The sequence below is a fragment of the Onychomys torridus genome, chromosome 3, assembly GCF_903995425.1.
Source record: "Onychomys torridus chromosome 3, mOncTor1.1, whole genome shotgun sequence".
NCBI classification, from domain to species: domain Eukaryota; kingdom Metazoa; phylum Chordata; class Mammalia; order Rodentia; family Cricetidae; genus Onychomys; species Onychomys torridus.
In genome coordinates, this window is record NC_050445.1 from 4192607 (window position 1) to 4215734 (window position 23128).

The following is a 23128-nucleotide window of genomic DNA, read 5'->3' on the forward strand; positions in this document are numbered from 1 at the left end:
TAATGGGTTCACAGCTGAATGAACTCTGTGAAGAGAGCATCTGCTTGGAAGAAGGTCACTGGAGGGGTGCCTTGAAGGGAAGACCTTGTCCCTGGCCTCGCTATGCCCCGTTCTCCCTCTTCCTCTTCTCCTCTTGCCCTCTTTCTCTCCCTCTCCTTCCCTCCCTCCCTCTCCCTCTCTCTTATCTACCAGGAGGTGAGCCAATCTGTTCTACCACACACTCCCCACTGAGGCCTCAGCATGACCCAGAAACAATGAAACCAAGGAGCCATGGGCTGAAACCAGCACCCAGCGAAAGCCCTTCCTCCCCTGAGTTGTCCTCTCCAGTGTTGTTGACAGCAGCAAAATGTGATGAGCCTGGTCAGGACTCTGCGTGGGCTGGGGGAACAATATTGTAATCTGTGGAGACAGGAGGGTCCTTTGGGTGGCCTGTAAACTCGAGCAGCGTCTTCTTTAGCATAGTTTGACTTGTAGCAGACTTGACCAGTCTAGGAAGTTTGCTCTGGGAAAAGCGTAATGACGATGGCCCAGCCAAAACACGGCTCAGACCTGTGAAGGAAGACGTGACTGGTGGTACTTAGCAAGAATGAGAGGTACAGAGCCACAGTAGCCTGAATTATTAAAAACAGGGCACAGAGAATGGCCTCAAGAGACCTTTTATCAGCCTAATTTAAAGTTTCTACCTCGATATGTCATGGCCAAGTTAGCATTGGCGGGCCGTTCATTAGTCATTAATTCATTCAGCAGGCATTACGCAGGCATTGCCCACTGCCCTTCTGGGGTGGGGAGTGGAAGGAGGCATAGAATTGTGCGGTGTGTGTGTGTGGGAGGGGGTGTTCTGTATGTGTCCTTCTGGCTGGACGGGGTAGAAGTAGCTTTACTTTTCAAAGTTGCAGCTCAGCCAGTGTTTGCTATCCTCTGCGCCGGCAGCACCTGTGAACACAAGAGAAATATCTGCAACCACAGGACAAAGACCTGACTCCCCAGGTGGCATTAAATTAGCAATTATGCTATTAAAACGGGACCAAGAGCAGACATCAAGACTGTGCAAGGCACGTGACCTTGGGGTATGCTGTGTGATGCTACAGAAGGCACATTTTTCCTGTTGGTTTTCAGAGATACAGCATATTTCTACTACCCACAGTCATGGCAGTATGACAGACCACTTGAATGTATTTCTCTTGTCTGTCTAGGGGAAATTTTGTATCCTTTGACCGGCATTTTCTCCCTGGTCCCCTGGTCACTCCCTCTAAGTATCTCGGGAATTGTGCTCATCTTTTCGTGTCTGGCTCATTTTCCTGAGCAGAATGTCCTCTTGGTGTAGCCCCGCCATCACAGATGGAGGGCTTTTAGGGGACATACAGTGCTCCCAAGGGAATAGAACTGTGTTCTTTGCCCAGTTATTCAGCGATGGACACTTGGTTGCTTCAGTGTCTTGACTTGCGTGGACAATGCTTCAGTGATACAGGGGTATAAGTATCTTTTCGGCTTTCTGACTTCATTTCCTTGGGGTAAACACCCAGTAGTAGGATACCTGAGCCAGCTGACAGTTCAGTTTTCTTATAAGTTTTGACACACTTTCATGCTGTTTTCCACAATCACTGTACTATCTCACCAACAATGTACAGAACTCCTTCTCCACATCCTCACCAGCATGCTATCACTTGTCTCTTGGATAGCACCCTTCTAAAAGGTGTGGGATGGTGTCTCATTGTGGTTTTAATTAGATATCCACAATCAATGATTTTTTTTTTTAGTAGTTTTTCATATACTCGTTGAGCTTATGCATGCATGTACATGTGAAGGTCAGATGTCAATGTTGGGTAACTGTCTTGATTGCTTTTCACCTTAATTTGTTTAAACAAAGTCTCTTATAGAACCTGGAGCTTGCCAATTAGCTAGACTGCAAGCCTCCAGGATGCTCCTACATCCAGTTCCACATGCTGGGATTACAGGCTCTGCCACCACACCCAGCTTTTTTTACATGAGTCTTGGGCATCCAACTCAGGTCCACACGCTTGCCCAACCAACACTTTGCTTGATGATCATCTCCTCAGCCTTTCTCTGGGTTTTTCCACTGAAAATTTTATGGCAATTAGAAAAAGATATGCAGGAAAGCTCCAATCCATCCACTGTCATATTTTCTAAACAAGCAAGACAAGTCTGGTTTGCTATTAAGATTCAGTGACATTTATAGGCATACATATGAGCATTTTTGTGTCTATACATTTAAAATATTGGGGCTGCAGAGATGACTCGGTGGTTAAGAACACTTGGTGGTCTTCCAGAGGACCTGAGTTTGGTTCCCAGCACCCACATCAGGTGATGTAACTCTCGCTCCAGAGTATCTTGCTCTGATGCCTCTGGCTTTCCAGGAACCTGTATTCATGTGCACATACCAACATACAGACACACATATCTACTCATAAGTAAAAATAATAAAAATAAAGCTGGGCTTGGTAACACACACTTTTAATACTAGCACTTGGGAAACAGAGGCAGGAGGATCTCTGTGAATTTGAGATTGTCTATATTGCAACATAGCCAGGAGAACCTAGAGAAATCCTGTGTCAAAAAAAAAACAACAAAATAATAAGGATGGCAGGGGAGATGCTCTGTAGTTAAGAGCACTGGCCACTCCTCCAGAGGACACAGGTTTGATTCTCAGCACCCACATGGACGCTAACAATTGTCTGTAACTCCAGTTCCAGAGGACCCAATGCCCTCTTCGGGTCCCTGCGAGCTTTGCAGGCACTTGGTGCAAAGGTATACATGTAAGCAAAACACCCATACACGCACAGAAAAAAATTAACTTAAAAATGTACATAAAATAAGATAGGTGTGGTGGTGTATACATTTAATCCCAGCACTCAGAAGTCAGAGGCAGGAGGACTTTTGTAATTTCAAGACCAGCCTGATCTACAATGTTAGTTCCAGGACAACCAGGACTACATAGTGAGACCTAGTCTCAAAATATGAATGTAATAATAAAGCTTTTAAAATGTTCTAGTATTTCATAACATAGTTATGAAAGAAGATATAAAGCTCTTCTAGTTCTAGGTCTGTCATGAAATTTTCATGTTTGGTGGTGGATAATTGCATAAAATATATTCAGCAGTGGAAGTGTAAAACCCAACATGAAGCTCCACGGCTTCCTGTGGAGTGGCTGTATTAACGATACAGAAGTCCGCTGAATTGTACAGATTTTGGGTCTGGTTAATTTTGCATGTGATTTTTTTTATTTGCAATGTTTTTATAATAAAAGTTTTTCAAAAATCCTTCTATGTTAATGTGGCTACATATATACAGACACACACCTAGAAAGGTTTAGGCTCTCTCTGGGAGGAAGGGATGAAGTGGGTCCCTTAGCTGTCACTTAGTTCTTTTCTTCACTATTTGAATTTTTGTTTCAAGACACGTATTACATCGCTGTATTAGAAAATGAAAACTCATCCAAGCTCTGTGCCTTCCTCGCTGCATGAGTGAGGCAAAAGACTTCAAGCTTGTTCTGCTACTGTTTTCTTGTCTGTAAACTGTTTGAAGTGTCTCTGCAGAGGGGCTGTGAAGATTGGACTTGAAATTATTCATAGGAGAGAGTTACCAGGATGCCTTTTACATAGTAGGCACTGAATAAATAATCATTGTTTACATTATTAATAAGAGCGTGGGGCATGCTCTGTTTGCAATTTTTTTTCACCTTGAAATGTGTGTGGCAAACAGCGGTAGGCTCTTTATTTCTCAATGACTGCTTGGCTCTCTGTACAGGCTCCCGGGGAAGGGCTGATGGAAGAGGAGTTCTCAGTATAAGCCTCCATAGTTTAACCCCGCAGTCCGTGCTTACCTGCTCATCAGGGTGCACAGACAGATGTTCCATGGCTTCTACCCTCTAGGTTGGGAGCGCCAGAGTCATGGAATGAAAGTATTGGCTACCTAGCACACGTGAGTTTTAGGCAAACAACAAATAATTTTTGTCAGTATACCCTAAGTACCACAGGGATATATTTATAGTGAAAAAGTTTTCATTGCCCCTGGGAAATTCACAGTAACCAGCAGCCTGAATTTTTTTTTTCCTGACCAGCCTGTCTCTGGATGGATAAGCAAGGGGCATAGCATGGGGAAAGGGACAAGAACTGTGGAACAGTCACTATAGAAATCATTACGGAGGTTCCAGGACTGTATAATCAGCCAGACCACTCCTCGAAGAAGGAATCAAAGCCAGAAAACTCCAGAGTCACTTGTACTTGTCCCAGCTTTCTTCACAGTGGCTGAGTCAGCCAAGGTGCCCACCCACTGGTGACGGATAAGGAGAATGCAGCATATGCATGGGAGGGAAGTATTGCTCAGCCATTAAGAAGAATGGGAATCCATCATTTTTACAAAAATGGGTGGACCTGAGAGCATCATGTTAAGCGCTATAAGCCAGAATCAGAAAGACAAACATTTTCTCTCATATCCAAAATCTAGATTTTATTTATCTTTTATTTATTCTTCGATGATTTTAAATTTGTATGCAACATGTCTTACATACATATCCATCCCCAACTCCCCCTCCCACTTCTCCAAGATGTCCCCAACACACATCCCTCCCACCTCCTGATTGTTTTAATCTTTAATTATGTGCATGTGTGTATCTGTATGCAGGCATGCATACATGAGTACAGGTTCCTCAGAGGCCAGAGGTATTGGATCAGCCTGGAGCTAGAGTGGCAAGCCATTATGAGCTGCCCATCGTGGGTACTAGAAACCAAGCTCAGGCCCTCAGCAAGAGCAGTATACACTCTTAACTACTGAGCCATCTCTCCAGCCCCATTCTTGATATTTTTAAGACAAGAAAGTAGGGAAGACTATAATGGAAGAGAAAGGAACCTGAAGGGAAAGCAGTAAGAGAAGACAACTGAGGTAAATATGATGATACATGTAAGTGTAGGATTGTTACAGTGAAAGCCGCTATTTTGTGTATGAATATGTGCTTTAAAAGGGAGGTATTGGACCTCCTGGACCTTCACTGTGTGCACTGAGTGGCGTCTGGGTCAGTCCCAGGGAGGTCAGTCTCCACTCTGCTGTGACCTCAGTCTATGACTCTAGCCCAGCAGCACACTCCAGCACACCCTGGCTGAACCTGCCTCACTCTGCCTATCAATACAGAGCATCCTTCTTGGGTCTGGACCAGGCAGTCCACTCTCCAGATCTTGCATGAGGTCTATAGACCATGCTGGGACTCATGGCATGTCCCTGACTCTCAATTTAGCCATTTATCACATGGACCCTGGAAGTAGGCAGGAAGTTCTGACACTGACCCTGTGGATGCAAAACTCCAGCATTGCTCTTCCTAAATATGCATTCTGTAACATTGGTAACACACACACACACACACACACACAGAGAGAGAGAGAGAGAGAGAGAGAGAGAGAGAGAGAGAGAGAGAGAGAGAGAGAAAGAGAGAGTTCTAAGCACCCCAGAGTCCCCAGCCAAGTGCAGATGGCTACCCTCCATATCTCACTCACCTCAAGCTTGTTTTTTCTCCATTTGTCCCTACCCCAGCACAAAGGGTGGGGTCTCCTTAGTGCTCCATCTCACTCTTTCCGCATTACTCTGAGAATGTATTTAGATATTGAAAAGGGCAGCACCGGATGGAAGAAACACTTGTCTATCATAGAGCTGTCCCATGCTGCAGATAAGGGATGAGAACCACTGTGTCCATAATGTCCAAGGCCTGACATCACAGCCTGTGCCATAGTGGCCTATAAGAGAAGGCGAGTGAGGGACCAGCCCTGTAGTCATGGGTGGGTGCTCTTTCACTAAGCAGTGAAAGGCTTTCCAGCAGAGAAGGGAAGAATGAGCCATGCTGAGATCTGGAACCAGAAGAGCAAATGGCCCCTGGGGGCAGCTCAGCCTCCCTCGGACCCTGCAGCAAGCACAGCTGGCAGACCCAAGCATGCAGAGAGCCACAGAGGCAAGAGAGTGTTGGGAGAAGTCCCCAACCTAGCAGCTAAGCATGCATCCACCCAACAAACATTATTGAGAAGGCCTTCTTCCTGGCCCTGATATTGCTGAAGGCAGCAGTGAACCTGCACGTGGCCGGGCAGGGGCTGTTGTCCTGGGAGCTTCCTCCCAACTCCTGAGACCCCCAACAGCCCTGAAGCTGGGAAGCTTCCCATTGAAGGGGTTCAGTGAACAGATTCACACATTCGAAAACCACTCCCCACATACTGAGGAGTTTGCAAAAGCGTCACAGGAGGTCAGAGACTAGAGACTATGGTGGCTTCCTCCCAGGGTTCTAGTGACCGTTTTTCTCAAGCTTGAGACTTGAGTAATATATACTGAGTCCAGAAAAGCATTGTGGGACTGCTGCTCAAGAGTGAAAATGGGGTTATGAGGCTTTAATCCAAGCACAATACTTTGTAAAGTGGCGGTTTGTGCCAGGTGGTGATCTGGAAAGCTGTACAGGAGTGACTGGTGGTGTCTGTCAGAATTGAAGGCTTGTCTGTCTTGTTCAAAGAATTGGAGAAGCACACAGAAAAAGGTGGAGTAGCCAAGGGCTTTCTTCAGAAGCTAATAAGCAAAGTACAGATCAAATACCCTTCAAGAAGACACCATCTTAAAACCTATGTTTTTAATTTTCAATTCTCATGTGTGTTTGCATACTAGCATACGTGTCTGCATATGAATGTGGGTACACATGCACTTGTGTGTGCACATGCATGTAGGGGCCTGAGGTTGATGTCAAGAATCATGCTCAGTTGCTTTTCCTCCATACTCATTGAGGCAGATACTCTCAGTCAGACCCAGAACATGCTAGTATTGCTCATCTCACAAGTCAGCCTATTCTGGGGATCCTCTACACCTCTTCTGAGCCTGGAATTGGCAGGTGGGATGCCAAGCCCACCAGCCCTTCATGTGAGCTCCAGAGATCCAAATTCAGGTCCCCGTCTTTGTGTGGCAAAAGCATCTCCCTCACTTGTCAAATACCAACTGTAGCCATCATCTGTACCATCAACAGGGATCCTCGTAATTGACCTGGCTGCAATATTAGAGAGTTGCTGTGGATATTGTTCTGTATAAATAAAATGCTGATTGGCCAGTAACCAGGCAGGAAGTATAGGTGGGACAAGCAGAGAAAAGAATTCTGGGAACAGGAAGGCTGAGGCAGAGAGACAATGCCAGCCACCTCCATGACAAGTGAGATGTAAGATACCAGTAAGCCACAAGCCATGTGGCAACTTATAGTCTAATATAAATGGGTTAATTTAAGATATAAGAACTAGATAGCAAGAAGCCTGCTGTGGCCAGACAGTTTGTAAGCAATATCAGTCTCTGTGTTTATTTGGTTGGGTCTGAGCGGCTGCGGGACTGGCGGGTGAGAGAGATTTGTCCTGACCATGGGCCAGGCAGGACCAAAAACACTCCAGCTACAAATGGTGCCCAACGTGGGGCTTGAACCCATGACCCTGACATTAAGAGTCCCACATTGGGCGCGCCATTTGTTTACTCAGCTGGGTCTAAGCAGTTGTGGGACTGACGGGTGAGAGAGATTTGGCCAGGCAGGACTGGAGAAAACTCCAGCTACAAAGAGCCATGTCTCTTCTGGCTCCATTATCCTCTAGATTCAAACAGTCCACACATCATAAGGAAAGCTTATTTTCTCCTTTTGTTCTACACTAATGACCTTGTTTTATGTGGTTTTTTTTCCTTTCTTCCTCTTGTGGTCTCCCTGCTCGCCGGACCTAGGCCCTGGTGTACCCACTGTGACTGTGCATAACACCACGGATAAAAGAAGTAAGTGCCACTCCTCTGAAATCTTTCTGAACTCAGGAGAGTCGAAGCCAAGGTTCATGAGATAATCCAACACCACCCCACCCCAAGCTCCAGGGCCTGAAGATGAATCAGGCCCTGTAGGTCCAATGGGGCCCTCTAGCAGCTACTACTGGTGGTAAATAAAATGGTCATGAGGCCCAAAGTGACCCAGCTGAAGGTCCATGGTCTCCCTGAAAATGTCTAGGATCCACTACAGCCCATGAGTGCTGAGGTTGGGTGGCCATTCCCCAGATAACCCAGGTCGTAATTGAAATCTTCTGGTTGTAGCCCAAGACTGGCTGGATTTGAACAGCAGTCCATAGGGGACTTCATTCTTGCCTCCTCTAAGGCCCCATGGAGGTTTATCTGCCTGCAGGTCAGATGGTCATGTCCATGACATGGAGGCCCTACACAGCAGGGTGATTAAGACCCCTGGGCTCAGCCATCAAAGGTTAAGGCTCACAACCCAAGTGATAAGAGTTACCTGAGGATTGTTAAGATCTTGGGAGACCTGCCTGAGGACCATTACAGTGGATATAATACAGGAGAAAGATGCAGCTCAACTCCAGATGCAGCTAGGGCAGCTGGGGGTGGAGGGAGGAGTAGAGTGGATGGGAGGTCATTGGAAGAGTCAGCAGCAGGGATTCTTGCTGATAGACCTTGTTCTTGCTGTGGTCAAGGGGAGGAGGGGAGAGGCAAAGGTAAGGATAAAGACTTGGTCAGACAGCCAGGGTAATCAAAAGATTCTTGCTAAACTGACCCAGCCGGGATCACTGAGACTACATGATATGAGCCAAAGACTAGCCAGGGGCCAAGGTCAAGGCCCAGGGAAAAGGACGTGGAGGACTCTGACTCAAATGTGGCCAAGGAATAGGTCTGCCAAAGCCCAGGACTTTCAAGAAACCCTAAAGGAACTCTAGTTTTCCCTAGACAAAGCCCCATGCAGACTACCACATGCACTGTGTGTTTGGGAAATTGGAATGCTCAATATGGTGGATAATAAAGCTAAGAAGGAAAGGGACTATGCCCTTGACCCCTCGCTTCTACTGTCTCCAAGAAACTCCATCCGTCTCCTCTGTCATCAACCCTTCCCACCACGATACCACAGTACTGTGGCCTGCCCTAGGAGAATATCAAACTGACAAACTGGTAGAAGCATCTGAACAGGTAAAGTAGGTGCAGTTAAAGAGACAACCTTTCAAAGCTATCTCAAGTTGTGGTAGGAGCCTGCCTAGTTACTGAGATTCAAAATTCCAGCATGTGGAAGAAAATCAGAAATAAACAGGTGACAAGATTCTTTAAAGGCAAAAGTTGGGTCTGGGGGTGGGGCTCAGTTGATCCAGTGCTCCCCCAGCATGCATGAAGCCCTGGGTTCTGTCCCCAGAACCATGTGAACTGGGTATGGTGACACATTCTTGTCACCCCCACACTAGGGAACAGACTGGAGGAAGAACAATGGTTCAAGGTCATCCTCCACTATGCAGCAAATTTGAGGGCAGGGGGTTGAGGCCTACCTGAACTACATGAGAGAAAGAGAAAGAAGGAAGAAAGGAAGAAGTGGGGAGGGAAGGAGGGGAGGGGAGGGAAGGATGGCCATCAATGTAAATAGGAACAAATGCTGAGAACATGTTTGCCACCTTGACAGTCTTTCTGCTACAGCCCCTCAGGAGAGATTGGGTTTTTAGAGTAAAGAGGTCTTACTCCCAGGCCTCATCTCCAGCCCACCTGGGGACTGTTCCAAGAGCCTGGGAGGTTTGAAGCTCTGGGGTTTCAGTCCATGTCCCCTGAGGAGTCTGGTACAACTGCTTGAGTATCACCATTTGCCAATATGCTGCACACTCCAATGGACACTCAGCAGGGAAGAAACCTGGCTATAGGATTGTGCTGCAGCTTCCCACCCAAGTGACCTCTGTGGTCTTCAGCAGCTTGACCATGCTTTATAAGAAATTGCTCCTTAAAAATCAGGCTGCCACAGTGTCTTAGCATTGCCTTTCTTAATAAAGTGTATGCTGGAGCTGGGCATGGTGGTGCACACCTTTAACCTCAAGCACAGGCAGAGGCAGGTGGATCTCTGTGAGTTCAAGGCCAGCCTGGTCTACATACTGAGTTCCAGAACAGCCAGTTCTACATAATAAAGAGACCTTGTCTCAAAAAAAAATGTAGCCAAATATGGTTGTGCACATCTTTAATCCCAGCACTCTGGAGGCAGAGGCAGGCAAATCTGAGTTTAAGGGCAGCCTGGTCCACAGAGTGAGTTCTAGAACAGTCAGGGAGAGATACACAGAGAAACCTGTCTGGAAAAACGAAGAAGAGGAGGAGGTGGAAGACAAGGAAGATAGCATATGCTGTTTGTATTTGCTGACAGGTAAGATCTCATGGACAACTTCCTGATACTCTATGCAGATTCTTCCTTCTTCCAACCTGGTGTTCTGTTGAGAACTGAGTGAAATGAGTGGCATGGTTTAACATTGTGGCTGCATGCCTTCTTCCTGGATGAATCATTGCGCTGGTTACTCAAGATGTCCACTTCTACCTGTGTGTGACACCCTTGGTGTCCATTTCCCCTTAGTGTGAGGACACAGTTGTATTGGATTAGAGCCCACCCTAGTGATTTTACCTAAACATTGATCCTCTTTGCCACCTTCACTGGAACCAGGAGTTATAGCTTCAACATCTGTGGAAATAGGAGGTTGTATGTAGTTCAACCCACACATGACAACTCAGGATCTTCTCTATGAGGCCCACATTCCTGGATGTTCCTGGATATGAAACTCCCATAATCTTCATCCTCCAGGACTCCAGGAAGAGAGAATGTGGACAGAGCATGTGGGGTGTCTTTGTGTGGAGGCCCAGAGCCAGCCTATGTCAGTTCTGTTGGCTGCAACCCTGTCAGGAGGTGCTCCTGGCACACAGTAGCTCACAACCGGCTGCAACTCCGGTTTCAGGGCATTCAGCTCCCTCTTCTGGCCTTCATGGTCACTGCACACATGTGGTGCACAGACATACATGCAGATAAAACACTCCTACACATAAAATAAAAATAAATAAATCTTTCTTTTAAAAAAGAGTTTAAACCAACCTGGGCAATATTACAAGACCAGTCAAATAATTGAAATGCAAAATAGTGGATTCATGGTATTTCTCACAGTATTCTCTTCTGAAGGGAGGGTCTGCTCCATTTCACTGAGGCATGGGTTGAGGTCTAGTTTGCAAAGAATCCTGCCAGCTAAGACATTATTTCTCCTAGAATCTGACTGTTCAGGAGCAAACAGCTTCAATGGGAAGAAAAGGGAAGGGAATTTTTAAAGAGAGAGCAGGAGGTCAGGGAGAAGGGAGGGGAGGCTGAGAGACAGCAGCAAACAAGCCTCAGCAAACGCTCTAGTGAGCTCACAGAGCTCTGAGGTGAAAAGTTGATGTCTGAATTTAGTCTGTGGGTGTGTCTCTCTCAGGCACACAAAATGCAAATGATTTACAAAATGACTTACAAATAACTGTCAGAGCAAGAGCCCAAAGCCCTGGCCCCCGAGAGCCAGTCAGCTGCCTTCTGCAGCTCCTGGGAGCATCCACTCTGACAGGGGCAGGCCAGGTCTGCCTGGCAGGAAAAGCTGGGCTGTGGGCCCTGGTCAGGTGTCAGAGCCAGCACTGTGTCTACCCTCCAGGTGTCTGTGGGAGCGTGTGACTCTCTCCCAGTGTGTGGAACTTGTAATGTGACTGCTAGCCTGTACCATGCCACAGCTCAGCCTAGCACCACTTGAAATGGCAGCCTTGCATGTAATGCCCTATGCATGTCTTTTGTCTTTCAAACTAGTAACTTGTGGGTAAAGCCACACATACCTTCCACCTTAGGCACCTAGTCTAGGTGACAGTATCTTGTCCGTGCCATGGTCAAAGCCTCTTGGCAATCTCTGCGTCAGGTAACAATCTGCAGCACATCGTGGATATATGCCTCAGACAGGCAGCAAAGCCGGTGTGTCATGAACCAGCCTTAGGGCCCTGGTAGGGTTCAGATTAGTCACTTTCTTCCAGGATTAAAAACAAATCCCTGGAGTGCCAGGTTGTGGTGGTGCATGCCTTTAATCCCCAGCATTCCGGAGGCAGTGGCAGGCCTGGTCTTCAGAGTGAGTTCCAAGACAGCCAAGGATACACACAGAGAAGGCTTGTCTCAAAAAACCAGGAAAAAAATCCCTGGCAAGAAAACAAAAGAGACCCTCTCAAACAAAGTGGAAGGTGAGGACCCATACCAAAGGATGTCCTCTGACCTCCATGGATGCACAGTGATATGCACATGCTCATACTTACAGATGAGCATACAGAGGGGGGGGGGATTTAAAAGCAATAATAAGCCCCTGAAAAAGTTCCAGGAGCAAGGTAAATACACAGTGAGGCAACCTAACCTGCAGGTGACAAGCTCACCAGCCTGCAGTGGGGTGCCTGCAGAAGCCTCCAGAGTGTCACTTAGCAACCAGATGCTCTGTTCTCATCCTCTTGCCTATCCAGACTGGTGTCTTCCAGTCAGATCCCTGAACCCAGCAGACTTTCAGCATGTGTTATGGGTCATGTAGGGCAGGGCCACCTGGAATACTGTGTGCATTTGTGACTTCTCAGCACAGGTTAGAAGAATGGAGACGTGAAACTTGAATGAATTTAACAAAGTACCCAAGTGGTCGGCTGCATTTCCAGTCAAAAAAGGTGGATCCTCAGAGTGCTTTTTCCTTTACAGGCTGAGTGAGTATCACCAACCTAAAAATTTAAAACCCAAATACTCCAAAATCTGGAACTTCTTGAATATAAACATGTCAATATGTGATAGGCTGCAGTCACACTATAGATCCACTGATAATACCATCTGAAGTTGCCTTCAGGCCAAGGGGTTACCATGTCCATGAAACAGAAAGGAATCTAGTATTCAGACTTGAGTCTCATGCCCAGATAAACCACGGAACATGCAGAGACTCTAACATCTGAAAGAACATGAAGTCTGAAACTCCCCTTGTTGCCTGCCCAGCACTCAAGTGAGCAATTCTCAGCCCACAGCTGCTGACTGCTCAGCTGCCTGGACCCAGGACCCAGGACCCAGGACCTCCAGCCTTAGTCGCCAAGGAAACAGTAGCCTCTGGGACCCCTGTTCCAATCTCCCTGCTTGCAATCTGCTGAGGGAACACTGAATCAGAGGCTTTTTTTTTTTTTTTTTTTTTGCACCTTCTGCTGCTAGGGCAGGGTGTGCAAAACCCCTGGGCTCCTTCCCTGTTGGGAGCACACCTCTGAGTGGCCCTTGGGCTTCTGTGAGGAAATTGTAGCCCAGTGCATTCAGAGAGGTGCTGTGTAAGCCACTGAGCTCAGGAACAGATGGTTCTAAGGAAACGGTAGGATGCCTTGCCTGGAGCGCCTGTGTTGGTTACAAGTTCAGTAAGGGGGTTGGGCTATGGTTGGATGGCAGTGGGGCTTGTCATTCTATTGTAGCACAGCCCTGTTAGGAAAGTTGAAATTACTGTTACAGAGAGCTTGGTCCTCCCTCTCATCATCATCCCCAGCCTCCCTGCCTCTGGGGATACTTGACTTTCCCCACTTTAGGAAATCCTATCTCCAAACAGAGGCTGTGGGGCGTTGGCAGATGTGACTCTGAATTATTTAAAAGCTTTTTCCTTTCACGGTCCCCAAAGTCTCCTCATGTGTCTGAGGCTTCTAACCCCTCGGAGATGGGGAGAACACCAGAGGAGCCACATCTTTCTGCTACTGGTTCTGGCATTCACATAGACAGGCATGCAAGGCAGATGCTGGCTCCAGGTCCCATGGGGGAAGAGAGCTGGGATCACAGGCTGTTTACAGGCAGCTGTACACCCTCTGGGAGAAAATTAGTGCCATGGTGATAGCTCATGAGCTGGGTCCGTGGACACCCCATCCTGCCCACCTGTGGTACCCTGAAATCCAGTTCAGGAGCTCTAGAGTCCACTTTCCTGGGTTTCCTGGGTTCCACACTTCAGTTGTGTAGAAGACAGGTTTCTCTCCTTCTCCACATTCTCTGCAGGCTGTTTTGGGGGGGGGTGGTGGTTGGTTTGGGGAGTATTCATTGTTGAACTTGTTCAGTGCACATGCTGAGAAAGTGCTCTTCCACTGAACCACACTCCCAGCCCTGTCAGCTGTTTTTTGTAAAGACAGAACCACCCCAGTTGGCATCTGGCAGTTGTATGAAACCCACCAGACACTCTCTGGTCTCTCTGTCCCTCTAAGTACACTGTGGGCCATCCCCACCCTTCCTACCCACTACAGAGTGTCACCCACCAGGCATAAAACACTCAAGAAGGTGGAATTCCAGTAAGCATGCAGTTACAAAGGGCCTGTGTGCAGTACTGCAGAGCTAGACTGGTGCCCTGGAGGACCTGAGGCAGCCCATCAGATTCTCCTCCTAGGAGATGTGGTATCAATGGGCGATAGGGGTAGGAAGGCCTGAGAGGCCCAAGGTCACTGCACATGTCGAATAGAAGGGAAGAAAATCAGAGCTAGTGAGGGCCTCTTTTCTCCCAACTCCTGGAAGAGGAGGGGAGGGGAAGGAAAAAGGGAGCTCAAGAGGCCCCTTGTGAGCTGGGAATGTAGCTCACTTGTACTTGCCTATCATGCACAAAGTCCTGGGTTTGATCCACAGCACCAGATAGACTGGGCATGGGATTACAATTGAAATCCCAGCACTCAGCAGGGTAGAGGCAGGGAGATCAGAAATTCAAGGTCATTTTCAGGTACATAACAAGTTGAGGCCAGCCTGGGGTACATGGGACCCTGTCTCTAAACAATTAAACAGAGCCACCTTGCCCCCCTAAAGTTCAGGGACAGGAGGCACATGCTAACCAAGGTCTTGTAGTTTTTCTAGAGCCCTTGGCCCTCAAAAACCTGGCTCTTCTCTGGCCCCAGCAGAGCAGGACAATAGCCTGCAGCAATCTCTTTTGGCACAGACATGACAAGCCAAAGGGGCACTCATCTGTTGTGGCATCTGTCCCAAGACAGTGCCAGAGACCTCCAGGCTGTGGCTGCAGGGTGGAATTCTGCTCTCAGGAAGTATAGCCAGGCCTCAGTGGACATCCTGCCCAGCCACAGCCGTGAAGGTGTCACCTCTGGTGACAGGACATGGGGACAGTGCACAAAGAGAAGCAGGTACCAGTTCTGTGTCCTGGTGCCCGATTTATCCCCAGTTCTTAGAGCACACAAAGCAGGTTTATGTCTAATAGCTACAGTTTTCAAATATTTAAGGAGCAATTTGGTGAGGAGGAAAAAAAGTCAGCCAGATGTGATGGTGAACACCTTTAATCCCAGCCCTGGAGGCAGGGACAAAGGCAGGTGGATCTCTATGAGTTTAGGGCCAGCCTGCTCAGCATAGTGAGTTCCAGGCCAGCCAAGGTTGCTTGCCCAGACACACCTCCATTTAAATGTAAACTGAGTCAACAGTCCACAAATAACGCATTAGAGAGTCTCGTCCTGGACGTTTGAGTTGTCATCTGAGGGCTTTTCCTGGGGAAAGAACTGCATGGGGCTGGGGTGTGCCTCAGTGCGAGAGCGCTTACCTAGCTAGCATGCACATAGCCCTGGCTTCCAACCTCAGCCCCAAACAGAAAAGAACAAGAAAAGCTGCGCCAAAGATGTTTTCATTTGGGCAAAGAGTCATGACATGATCCTGCGAAATTGGGATTCTCTCCTACCCTCAGCCCTTCCAACAGTTTAAACCATTTCTTCTTCAACAGTCAAAATTTTGCATCCTTCTTTTCACTCTTTAAACTGATGCTGGCATTCCCACCCGCCTGCCCTAGAATTCTGTGCCAGTGTCGTACAGGCATGAAATCATTTGAATGGTTTTACAGTTGCTGTGTTCATAAAGCCACAATGAACGATCACGTGTTCACACAAAGCAGCTAGGACACATTACACACCGCTATCACCATTAGGTATAACAGGGGTGATATCCTCTAGTGATCCAGCTGTGGTGTGTGAATGGGCACTTCCTCCTAATCCCAGAATACCTCTGTAAGAAACAGAGTGTGCAGTCCGGGCAGTGGTGGTGCACGCCTTTAATCTCAGTACACAGGAGGCAGAGCTAGGCGGATCTCTGTGAGTTCGAGGCCAGCTTGGTCTACAGAACGAGATCCAGGACAGGCACCCAAAAAAACTACACAAAGAAACTCTGTCTCAAAAAAAAAAAAAAAAAAAAGAAAGGAAGGAAGGAAGGAAGGAAGAAAGAAAGAAAGAAAGAAAGAAAGAAAGAAAGAAAGAAAGAAAGAAAGAAAGAGAAAAGAAAAGAAATAGTGTGTGCTTCTAAATTCTCCTGCTTCTAAAGTGTTCCAAAAGCACCGGAGTAGGTGGAAGAGAAGAGTTCTGGTAACTCCACAATTTGTTTTAATGTTGTTTTCTCTGTGTGGGTGTTTTTCCTGCATATGTATCTGTGCCTCACTTGGATGTCGTCTGCCTTCAGAGGCCAGAATAGGGTATTAGATCCTCTGAAATTGGAATTACACTTGTGAGTCACTTGTGGGTGCTGAGAATCTAGTTGAGTCCTCTGGGAGAGCAGCCAGTGCTCTTCACCTCTGAGCCATCTCTCCAGTTCCCTCCACCTTTTAAAATTCTTTCCATGTTGTATACCAAAAAATGACAACCTACTTACCTCCAAGGATAACAATTAGAGGTGTGTTTATGTCAAGCCTAATCATACCTCTTGGCAGTCAGTTTCGCTGTGTCAAAGGGCCACAAACCTTCTGTGCTAACAGAGAGTCCTTGCTGTCACCAGGTGTTGTGTAGGTCAAGTGGTCCCAAGTCCTCAATGTGGAGTCCACTTGATGGCACCCCAGGAACAGATAAAATTCAAAGGTCTATTTCACTTGTGTCTGAGGCCTTGATGGAAAAGACATGGGAACAAACACATGAGACAGAGACCTAGGAATCAACTCCACAGAACTTTCTGTTGATTGTGAAAAGTTTTCTGGACCCCAGAGGTGCACACAGCAACCTTCTGGGAAGGGTCAGTGGCCAGCTTTGAGGTCTCATTATAGAATCTTGGATAGACAAGCTGGCACATAACAAATACCAAGTCAAGCTGACTGTAGTAAGGAGACATAGAAGGCTCAGAGTAAAAAGAAGTCCAATTGAGGTGAGCAAGTGCGAAAGTCTTTATACTTCTGGATCTGCTCTTTGAGTTAGCTAAAGGATATAGCCCAGGGTTGATGGATGGCCTCTGCCATGAAGAGCAAGCACAGAGAAGAATGAAACTTGGGGAATCAATGAAAAAAGCCAGTGAGGACCAGGGATTGGGGGATAGGACTGCCTGACCATCAGAAGCCCACGCAGCTCAGAGCTGCTAGAGAAGCAGTGTGTACATCTGCCTACACACAGCCTGGAGAGTTGTAGCCTGCAGGAAAGAAACCCCAAGCCAAGGGCCAGGCAGCTCCTTTCCCCTCTAAATCAGTGGCTTGTGGTTTTCATTGCAATCTGGTCACCAGTTTTTCCAATGACTAGGCACAGTGGTGATTGCTCCAAGCCCCAGGGCCATGTGGGAACAGCCCGCAGGCCACACAGCCCGGGGAGTAGCTTCCTGAGCAGACGTTTGTCTCTGTGGGCTCACTGTGTCCAGATCTGATAATAGCTAATTCCACCAAATATTAGAGGGGCTCACATTTAATTACGGAGTGGCCATGTGTGTGCTGCAGCCTGGAGGTCCCTGCTGCCCTGAAGTCAAAGGCAGAGTCCTCCGGGAATGCACCGATCTTTTCTTATTTCTCCTCTGAGCTCCTGCCCTCTTTGAATGCAATTAGGGAAACAAATAAACTAGCTTAACTCAACTCCCCCGTGAGACCGCCAGTTCTCTGCTGATAAACCCGGCTGTGTGGGCAATCATTAAATGAGAAATCTAATATTTAACTAAATTTAATAGTCTGTTGCTTTGGTGCTCTTCTGCAGAAGGTAGGATTTCAATAGAGAGGAGGGAGCTATTCAAAGGCAGCCTGAATAGTCCATGAGCGATTAGAACTTGCTACGCCCCACACAAGGCCAGAACTGCCAGGGCCGGGTGTGGGTGATGGGTATTTGGCTGTGTCTGCATTCACTCTGGGAAAGCTGAGCTGGGTAGGCAGCTGCGCACACTTGTGATCTGAGTTTGAAGCTCTCCATCCAGAGCGGCATGTAAGATTGTAGCGTTCCATTAGAGCCAGTTCATACAAATTATACATAAGGAGAGTTGGGTCAGTTGGTAGAGGCTCTGAACAGGTCCTGGCACCTACCTGCTTCTACAGATGAAGTTCCCACAGGGCCCTGGCGGCAGAAGCTGAGTGAGATCAATGTACCCATCTTTGCTGGGCCTTTGCTGATTGTACCACTATCCATGAGCTCCCGTGTTTGCACAACCCCGGTTCACACATCCCACGTCCCTTTCCCATGTCACACCTAGGTCAACCCCTCGTTCAAGCAGAGCAGTGACAATGGAAGCTTCTTCCCAGGTTGTCTTAGAGCTGTGATGAAACATTTCATCATAGAGCTCACCCAGCTAACTCAGGGCAGGAACTGAAGCAGAGGCCATGGAGAAGTGCCGGAGACTGGCCTGCCCCTCATGGAGCGCTCAGCCTATCCTCTATAGAACCCAGGACTACCAGTCCAGGGATGGCACCACTCATAATGAGCTGGGCCCTCCCACATCAATGATCCATCAAGAAAATGCACTGCTGACTTGCCTACAGACCAACTCTCAACTACAGGCATTCTCTCAACGGAGGTTTCCTCTTCCCAGATGACTCTAGCTTGTTCCAAGTTGCCATAAAACCACCCAGCACACAGGTTATAAGGGACCTCCATGTGCTAAAGCTTTGCGATAGCATCTGACAGTCTATGTCCTGATTCTTACAATAAGCTTGGGTCTAGGACTACCGGTGAGTGAGGGCAGAATCATGCCATTGAATATTAATTTCCATGTAATGAGTCTTTCAAGGACCCAAGACTCTACCATCCATTTACTGAATGCTTGCTTTGCGTGGTGTTGTTGACATCACACATGGAGCAGGGAATGGTTAACAGTCAGCCCCGTTTCCTTAGGCAGCCTGAACTCTGGGACCTCATAGAGCCTTAGGCTTCCTGAGACCCCTGGAGGATCTCTCAGTCCTGTTTATTTGTGACTGTCTTGGAGGGGTAGCAAAATGCCACAGGAGAAAGCCTCAGACAGAAATCCAGGGGTGTCTAAAGTAAAAGTTGGAGCTGGATGGTCACATGAGGCTGGTGGCTTGCCAGTCATCTTTGGCAGCTTATCAGTGCATCTCAGGCACAGGAAATCTCACATGCCCTACCCCTCCAGGAGGTCACAATCCCTGCTTCTGTGGATGGTGACGAACCTGGAGTCACACAGTGCTGTGTGTTACCCAAAAATAAAACCACTGATCACAGCATCCATGAGTTAACCTCTGATGCCTTTAAGACACATGCCTGTGGGGCAGTGTTGGTATAAAGGGGTCATGAAAGACCCCAACATTCTTCATGGAACCATGGCTTTAAGACATTTCCCAATCCCAACCTTCTGGGGAACTGGACAAGCTAAAGACAGAGTCCCTTGAAGACATTTACATTGAGCCACAGCCAACCCTACATGTAGCCTTAGAGAAAGAAAAGGAAGTCTTGTGGCTTTATCATATATGAGATGGCAAAATAGGGTGGCATGGCCATTTCATCAGGTGAGCAAAACGGCCTTGCTCCTTTCCAGCTGAAGAAACTTCTGACAGGGTATTTGTGTGTTGCAACCTGAGAATGAAGAGCCATGCAGATTAAGCCACAGTACAGTGTCAACCAAAGCAGACTTAGCCTGCATGAAGGAGACCAGGCCCTCAAGTTGTGAAACACTGTTCATGGGACTTTGCTATCTGTGACTATGGTCACCAATTCCAAGTCTCAAAAGACCAGAAAACTTATAGATTAAAATAAGAAATCTGGGGGTGGGGTAAAGGTAACAGCCCAGTGACTTCTCTGCTGTCATTGCCTGGTTATGGTGGCCATTTTTCCCCACAGATAACTAGTATTGCTTTTGCTGAACCCAACAGACTTAGAATGGGTCATACCAATGACAAATGTCAGGGAGAACAGAGTGTGTGGAGAAGGGGGTGGGAGGACGGAGTGCAGAGATCTCTCTCATCTGCCCATGTTCCTGCGTTGAGGCTAGGACCACGGGTTTTGAATGAACTATCCAGTGGCTCATCTTCTCTCCCTATATAGTGGCAAGCAACCTACAGGGACGTTCCTGTGAAGCGGTATGGGAGACATGTAAGAACCTCCAGCCCACATAGGTCCCAGAATGCAATGTATCTCTTTGTTTTGACATTTCCAGAAATTTTTGACTTGGAAGCAAATGAGCATGTGCAGAAGGCCATCAGTGATCGGCAGATGCCTAAGATTGAGTACCGGAAAATCGAGATAGAGGATTACAGTAAGTGCCACTTTTCTGCCCTTTGAAGGGTCAACAGAATGCCTTGGAGGCTCGAGCCCCACCCAGGTGCCTCCCTGCTTGGCCACCATCCTATCCCCAGCTCACTATGCGAACCCTCAAGACGATCTGGTGGCAGCAAAAAACAGAGGCAGAGCTCGTGATTTCTCTCAAGAGATCAGGATGGAACCTCCCCTCTGGTCACATCTGGGAGAACACCATCTGTCCGTCTGCCCTCTGTATTGTGCCATCTTCCTTGCTTAGTGTCCTGCCTCCAGATGCTGGCTACGAGCTGGTGAGAGGTATCCTTGATACTGGAGAAATGCATCCCAAGGGTGTCATTGCCACCGCCTGAGGCATTCTTGACACTGCTCTCCTGCCTCTTTGCTGTCACACTCCAGCCACTGGCTTGTTTCTTGAGTGTGCCTCAACGCTAGACTATGAGAACCACCCTGTTTGCTGCAATCAGCTAGTGGCAGCGGGGCAGTTTTCAAAACCTCATCTCTCAACCTGTGTGGCTCCCAGCTCAACCTGACTGGCCCTGAAATCCTAGCTGCCCATTGTCCTTAACCCTAGAAAGCCCCCAGTGCCCAGTGTCCACGAGCCTCATCTCCTTTCCTCTCCTTTCTGGGTTCTTTTGCAGCTGGGCAAAGTACTGTTTAGTTAGTAACAACTTAGACCCCCAAAGCTCAAAGGTGCCCTGAATCCTTCATTCAGATCCCTCTTGCCAGCATCTCTGCAGTCATGGCCAGGCCTCGATTCCTGGGGGGATTCTGGCTGATCCACAGTCACTGGCAGAGCTTTGGCTGGAGAGGAGAGGGTGGCCAGGCTTAGGGCAAGCAGACAAGACTCATTGGAGGGACAGGTGGAGCCATGTACCTTGCAGACATCTAGTAGAGCCATCTCTAAGATACCTGCATCTGCTCTGACTTGTCAGTGGAGCCAGTGGTACTGGACTGTTAGCATATGCCCTTGTACTTCACAGCCTTGAGAAGATGCAGCCACCTGCAGGCTATACATTCCTAAGAGTAGGATGCAAAGACCCCAAGTGGCACAGTAGGATCACACAGTGAACACAGTGGGACAACTCATTTACAACAGAAAGCAAATGACATAGGTGCTCAGAGAAGAAGAGAAGTTGAGCCAAGATGTGTAGAAAGGTTGCCTGCAATGGACTATGGGTTGTAACCATCCCTTCAGTGGGTCCTGGGTAGTATAGACATCAGAGCAGCATCCAGAGCACAGCTTAGGCAAGAATAAGCATGCTTTAGGGAAGCCACTGTGAACTCCCCTCCCACAGGACCCCAAGTATGACAGGATGCAACCCTTGCAGCCCACCCCAGACCACTCACCAAAACACCCCAGGTCCCTCATCAAGTCGTGTGAGATCACACTACTTCCAGAAATGCTTGTGTTGTCTCTGATGTTCTGTAGGGAGCTCCATCCACTTCTGGAGTCAGGAACATGTGGAAACAAGCTGGGCTGTGAGGCCAGTTCACTCCAAACCACCCCAATCCAGAACCTTCCTCTTGTAGCAGCTCTGACAAGGGGACAAGAAAAGAAATAGAGGGGGTGTCTCCGGAGGGAGAAGAATTTAAAAACCTGTGCCTGAGACCAGGACGGTCTACCCTGGCCAAGAACTGCAGTTATGCCCTGGATATTGTCTCCAACATGCCACTTGACCTGCAGCAGCATGTCCTCACTCTAGGCTTTTGTGGCTGGGTTCCAATGTGACTTGCCTCCCTGTGAGGATTCCTCTCCTTTGCAGCTCCAAAAGCCCCTTCCTCCTCATTGCTCTGCCTGCTGCTGTCATCCCATCTCCAAATTCTGGAAACTGACATCACCTTCCCTTAGGAAAGCCAAAAGGGGCCTGTAGGAACATCGATAGCACTTAGCCCTGCTCCCAGGCCTCCCCAGCACTGTGGCAGGAAAAGGTACCAGGGACTCCCAAGGCCTGATGTGGGGAAGCCAACCTTTGGAGGAAAAAGTCTGAACAATGTTGATTCCCCTTCCCGAGACTTGTTTACAGTTTTGTTTTTTATTTCTGCTGCCTGATAAGGCTTCTGGGAAAGTAAGTGGTGCTCTGAAAGGTTCCCTCGGTGGGTCCCTCAGACAGGCAGCTACTTCCAAAGGTCCACCCCTGGGTAACCACACCATGTTTTGTGGATATCTCTATGATACCCTGCGATGCCTGCCTCTCTGCCAGCCCCTGGGCCATGGATCCAATTTGCAAGCCATTAACAGTCAGGCTGAGTCAGTAATGAAAGGCTGCTGCAAAGCAGGTTGCCAGGGCTGGGGTGCATCCACAGTCACTGCACTAGAAAGCCACTAATTCCCATTTAATTGCTGGGCCTTAGTAATCGGGGCTGTAGATACCCTCAATAAACAAATTCCTGCTGGGGCAGTGAGGCTTGTTCTGGAGGTGGGCTGAACAAAGAAACTGGTGTGGGATCATTTCCTGAGGCTTCATTATTACTGCCCCCTGCCCCCACCCTCCATCATCTCATGCTACAGATGACCAAACTCAGTGACCTTGGTGGCCACAAGAACAGCACAGCTATCCCAACTCCTTCCCTAGGGTCCTGTCCTTGAGGATCTAGCAGCTAGTCAGGTCTGCCTGGTATGAACCTACAAAGCCACTTGTCAGGGTAGAGGGGTACCCCTCACCTCTCAACTGAGCACAGCTCTCACCTCAGGATACCCTTCCACCTCAGCCTCCTCGTCTCCCAGAACCACCTGCTCACAAATATCCATCCCTTTGGGTTGGAGAGCTGGCTCAACAGTTAAAAGCACTGATTGCTCTTCCAGAGGACCCAGGTCCAATTCCCAGCACCCACCTGGCAGCTCGCAAGTGTCTGTAGCTGTAGCCCTAGGGGATCCGATACCCTTTTCTGGCCTCTGCAGGCA

The 23128-nt window shown here is 48.1% G+C and overlaps 1 protein-coding gene across 1 annotated transcript in view; it reads left to right on the forward strand.

The window, feature by feature from the left end:
* Dpp6 (dipeptidyl peptidase like 6) overlaps nucleotides 1-23128 on the forward strand; it is a 671863-nt gene that overhangs the window by 634859 nt on the left and 13876 nt on the right. Inside the window, exons 17-18 of the mRNA XM_036181185.1 lie at nucleotides 7729-7776; nucleotides 20126-20224. Coding sequence (XP_036037078.1) covers nucleotides 7729-7776; nucleotides 20126-20224 — 147 coding nt within the window. The remainder of the gene's footprint in view (nucleotides 1-7728; nucleotides 7777-20125; nucleotides 20225-23128) is intronic.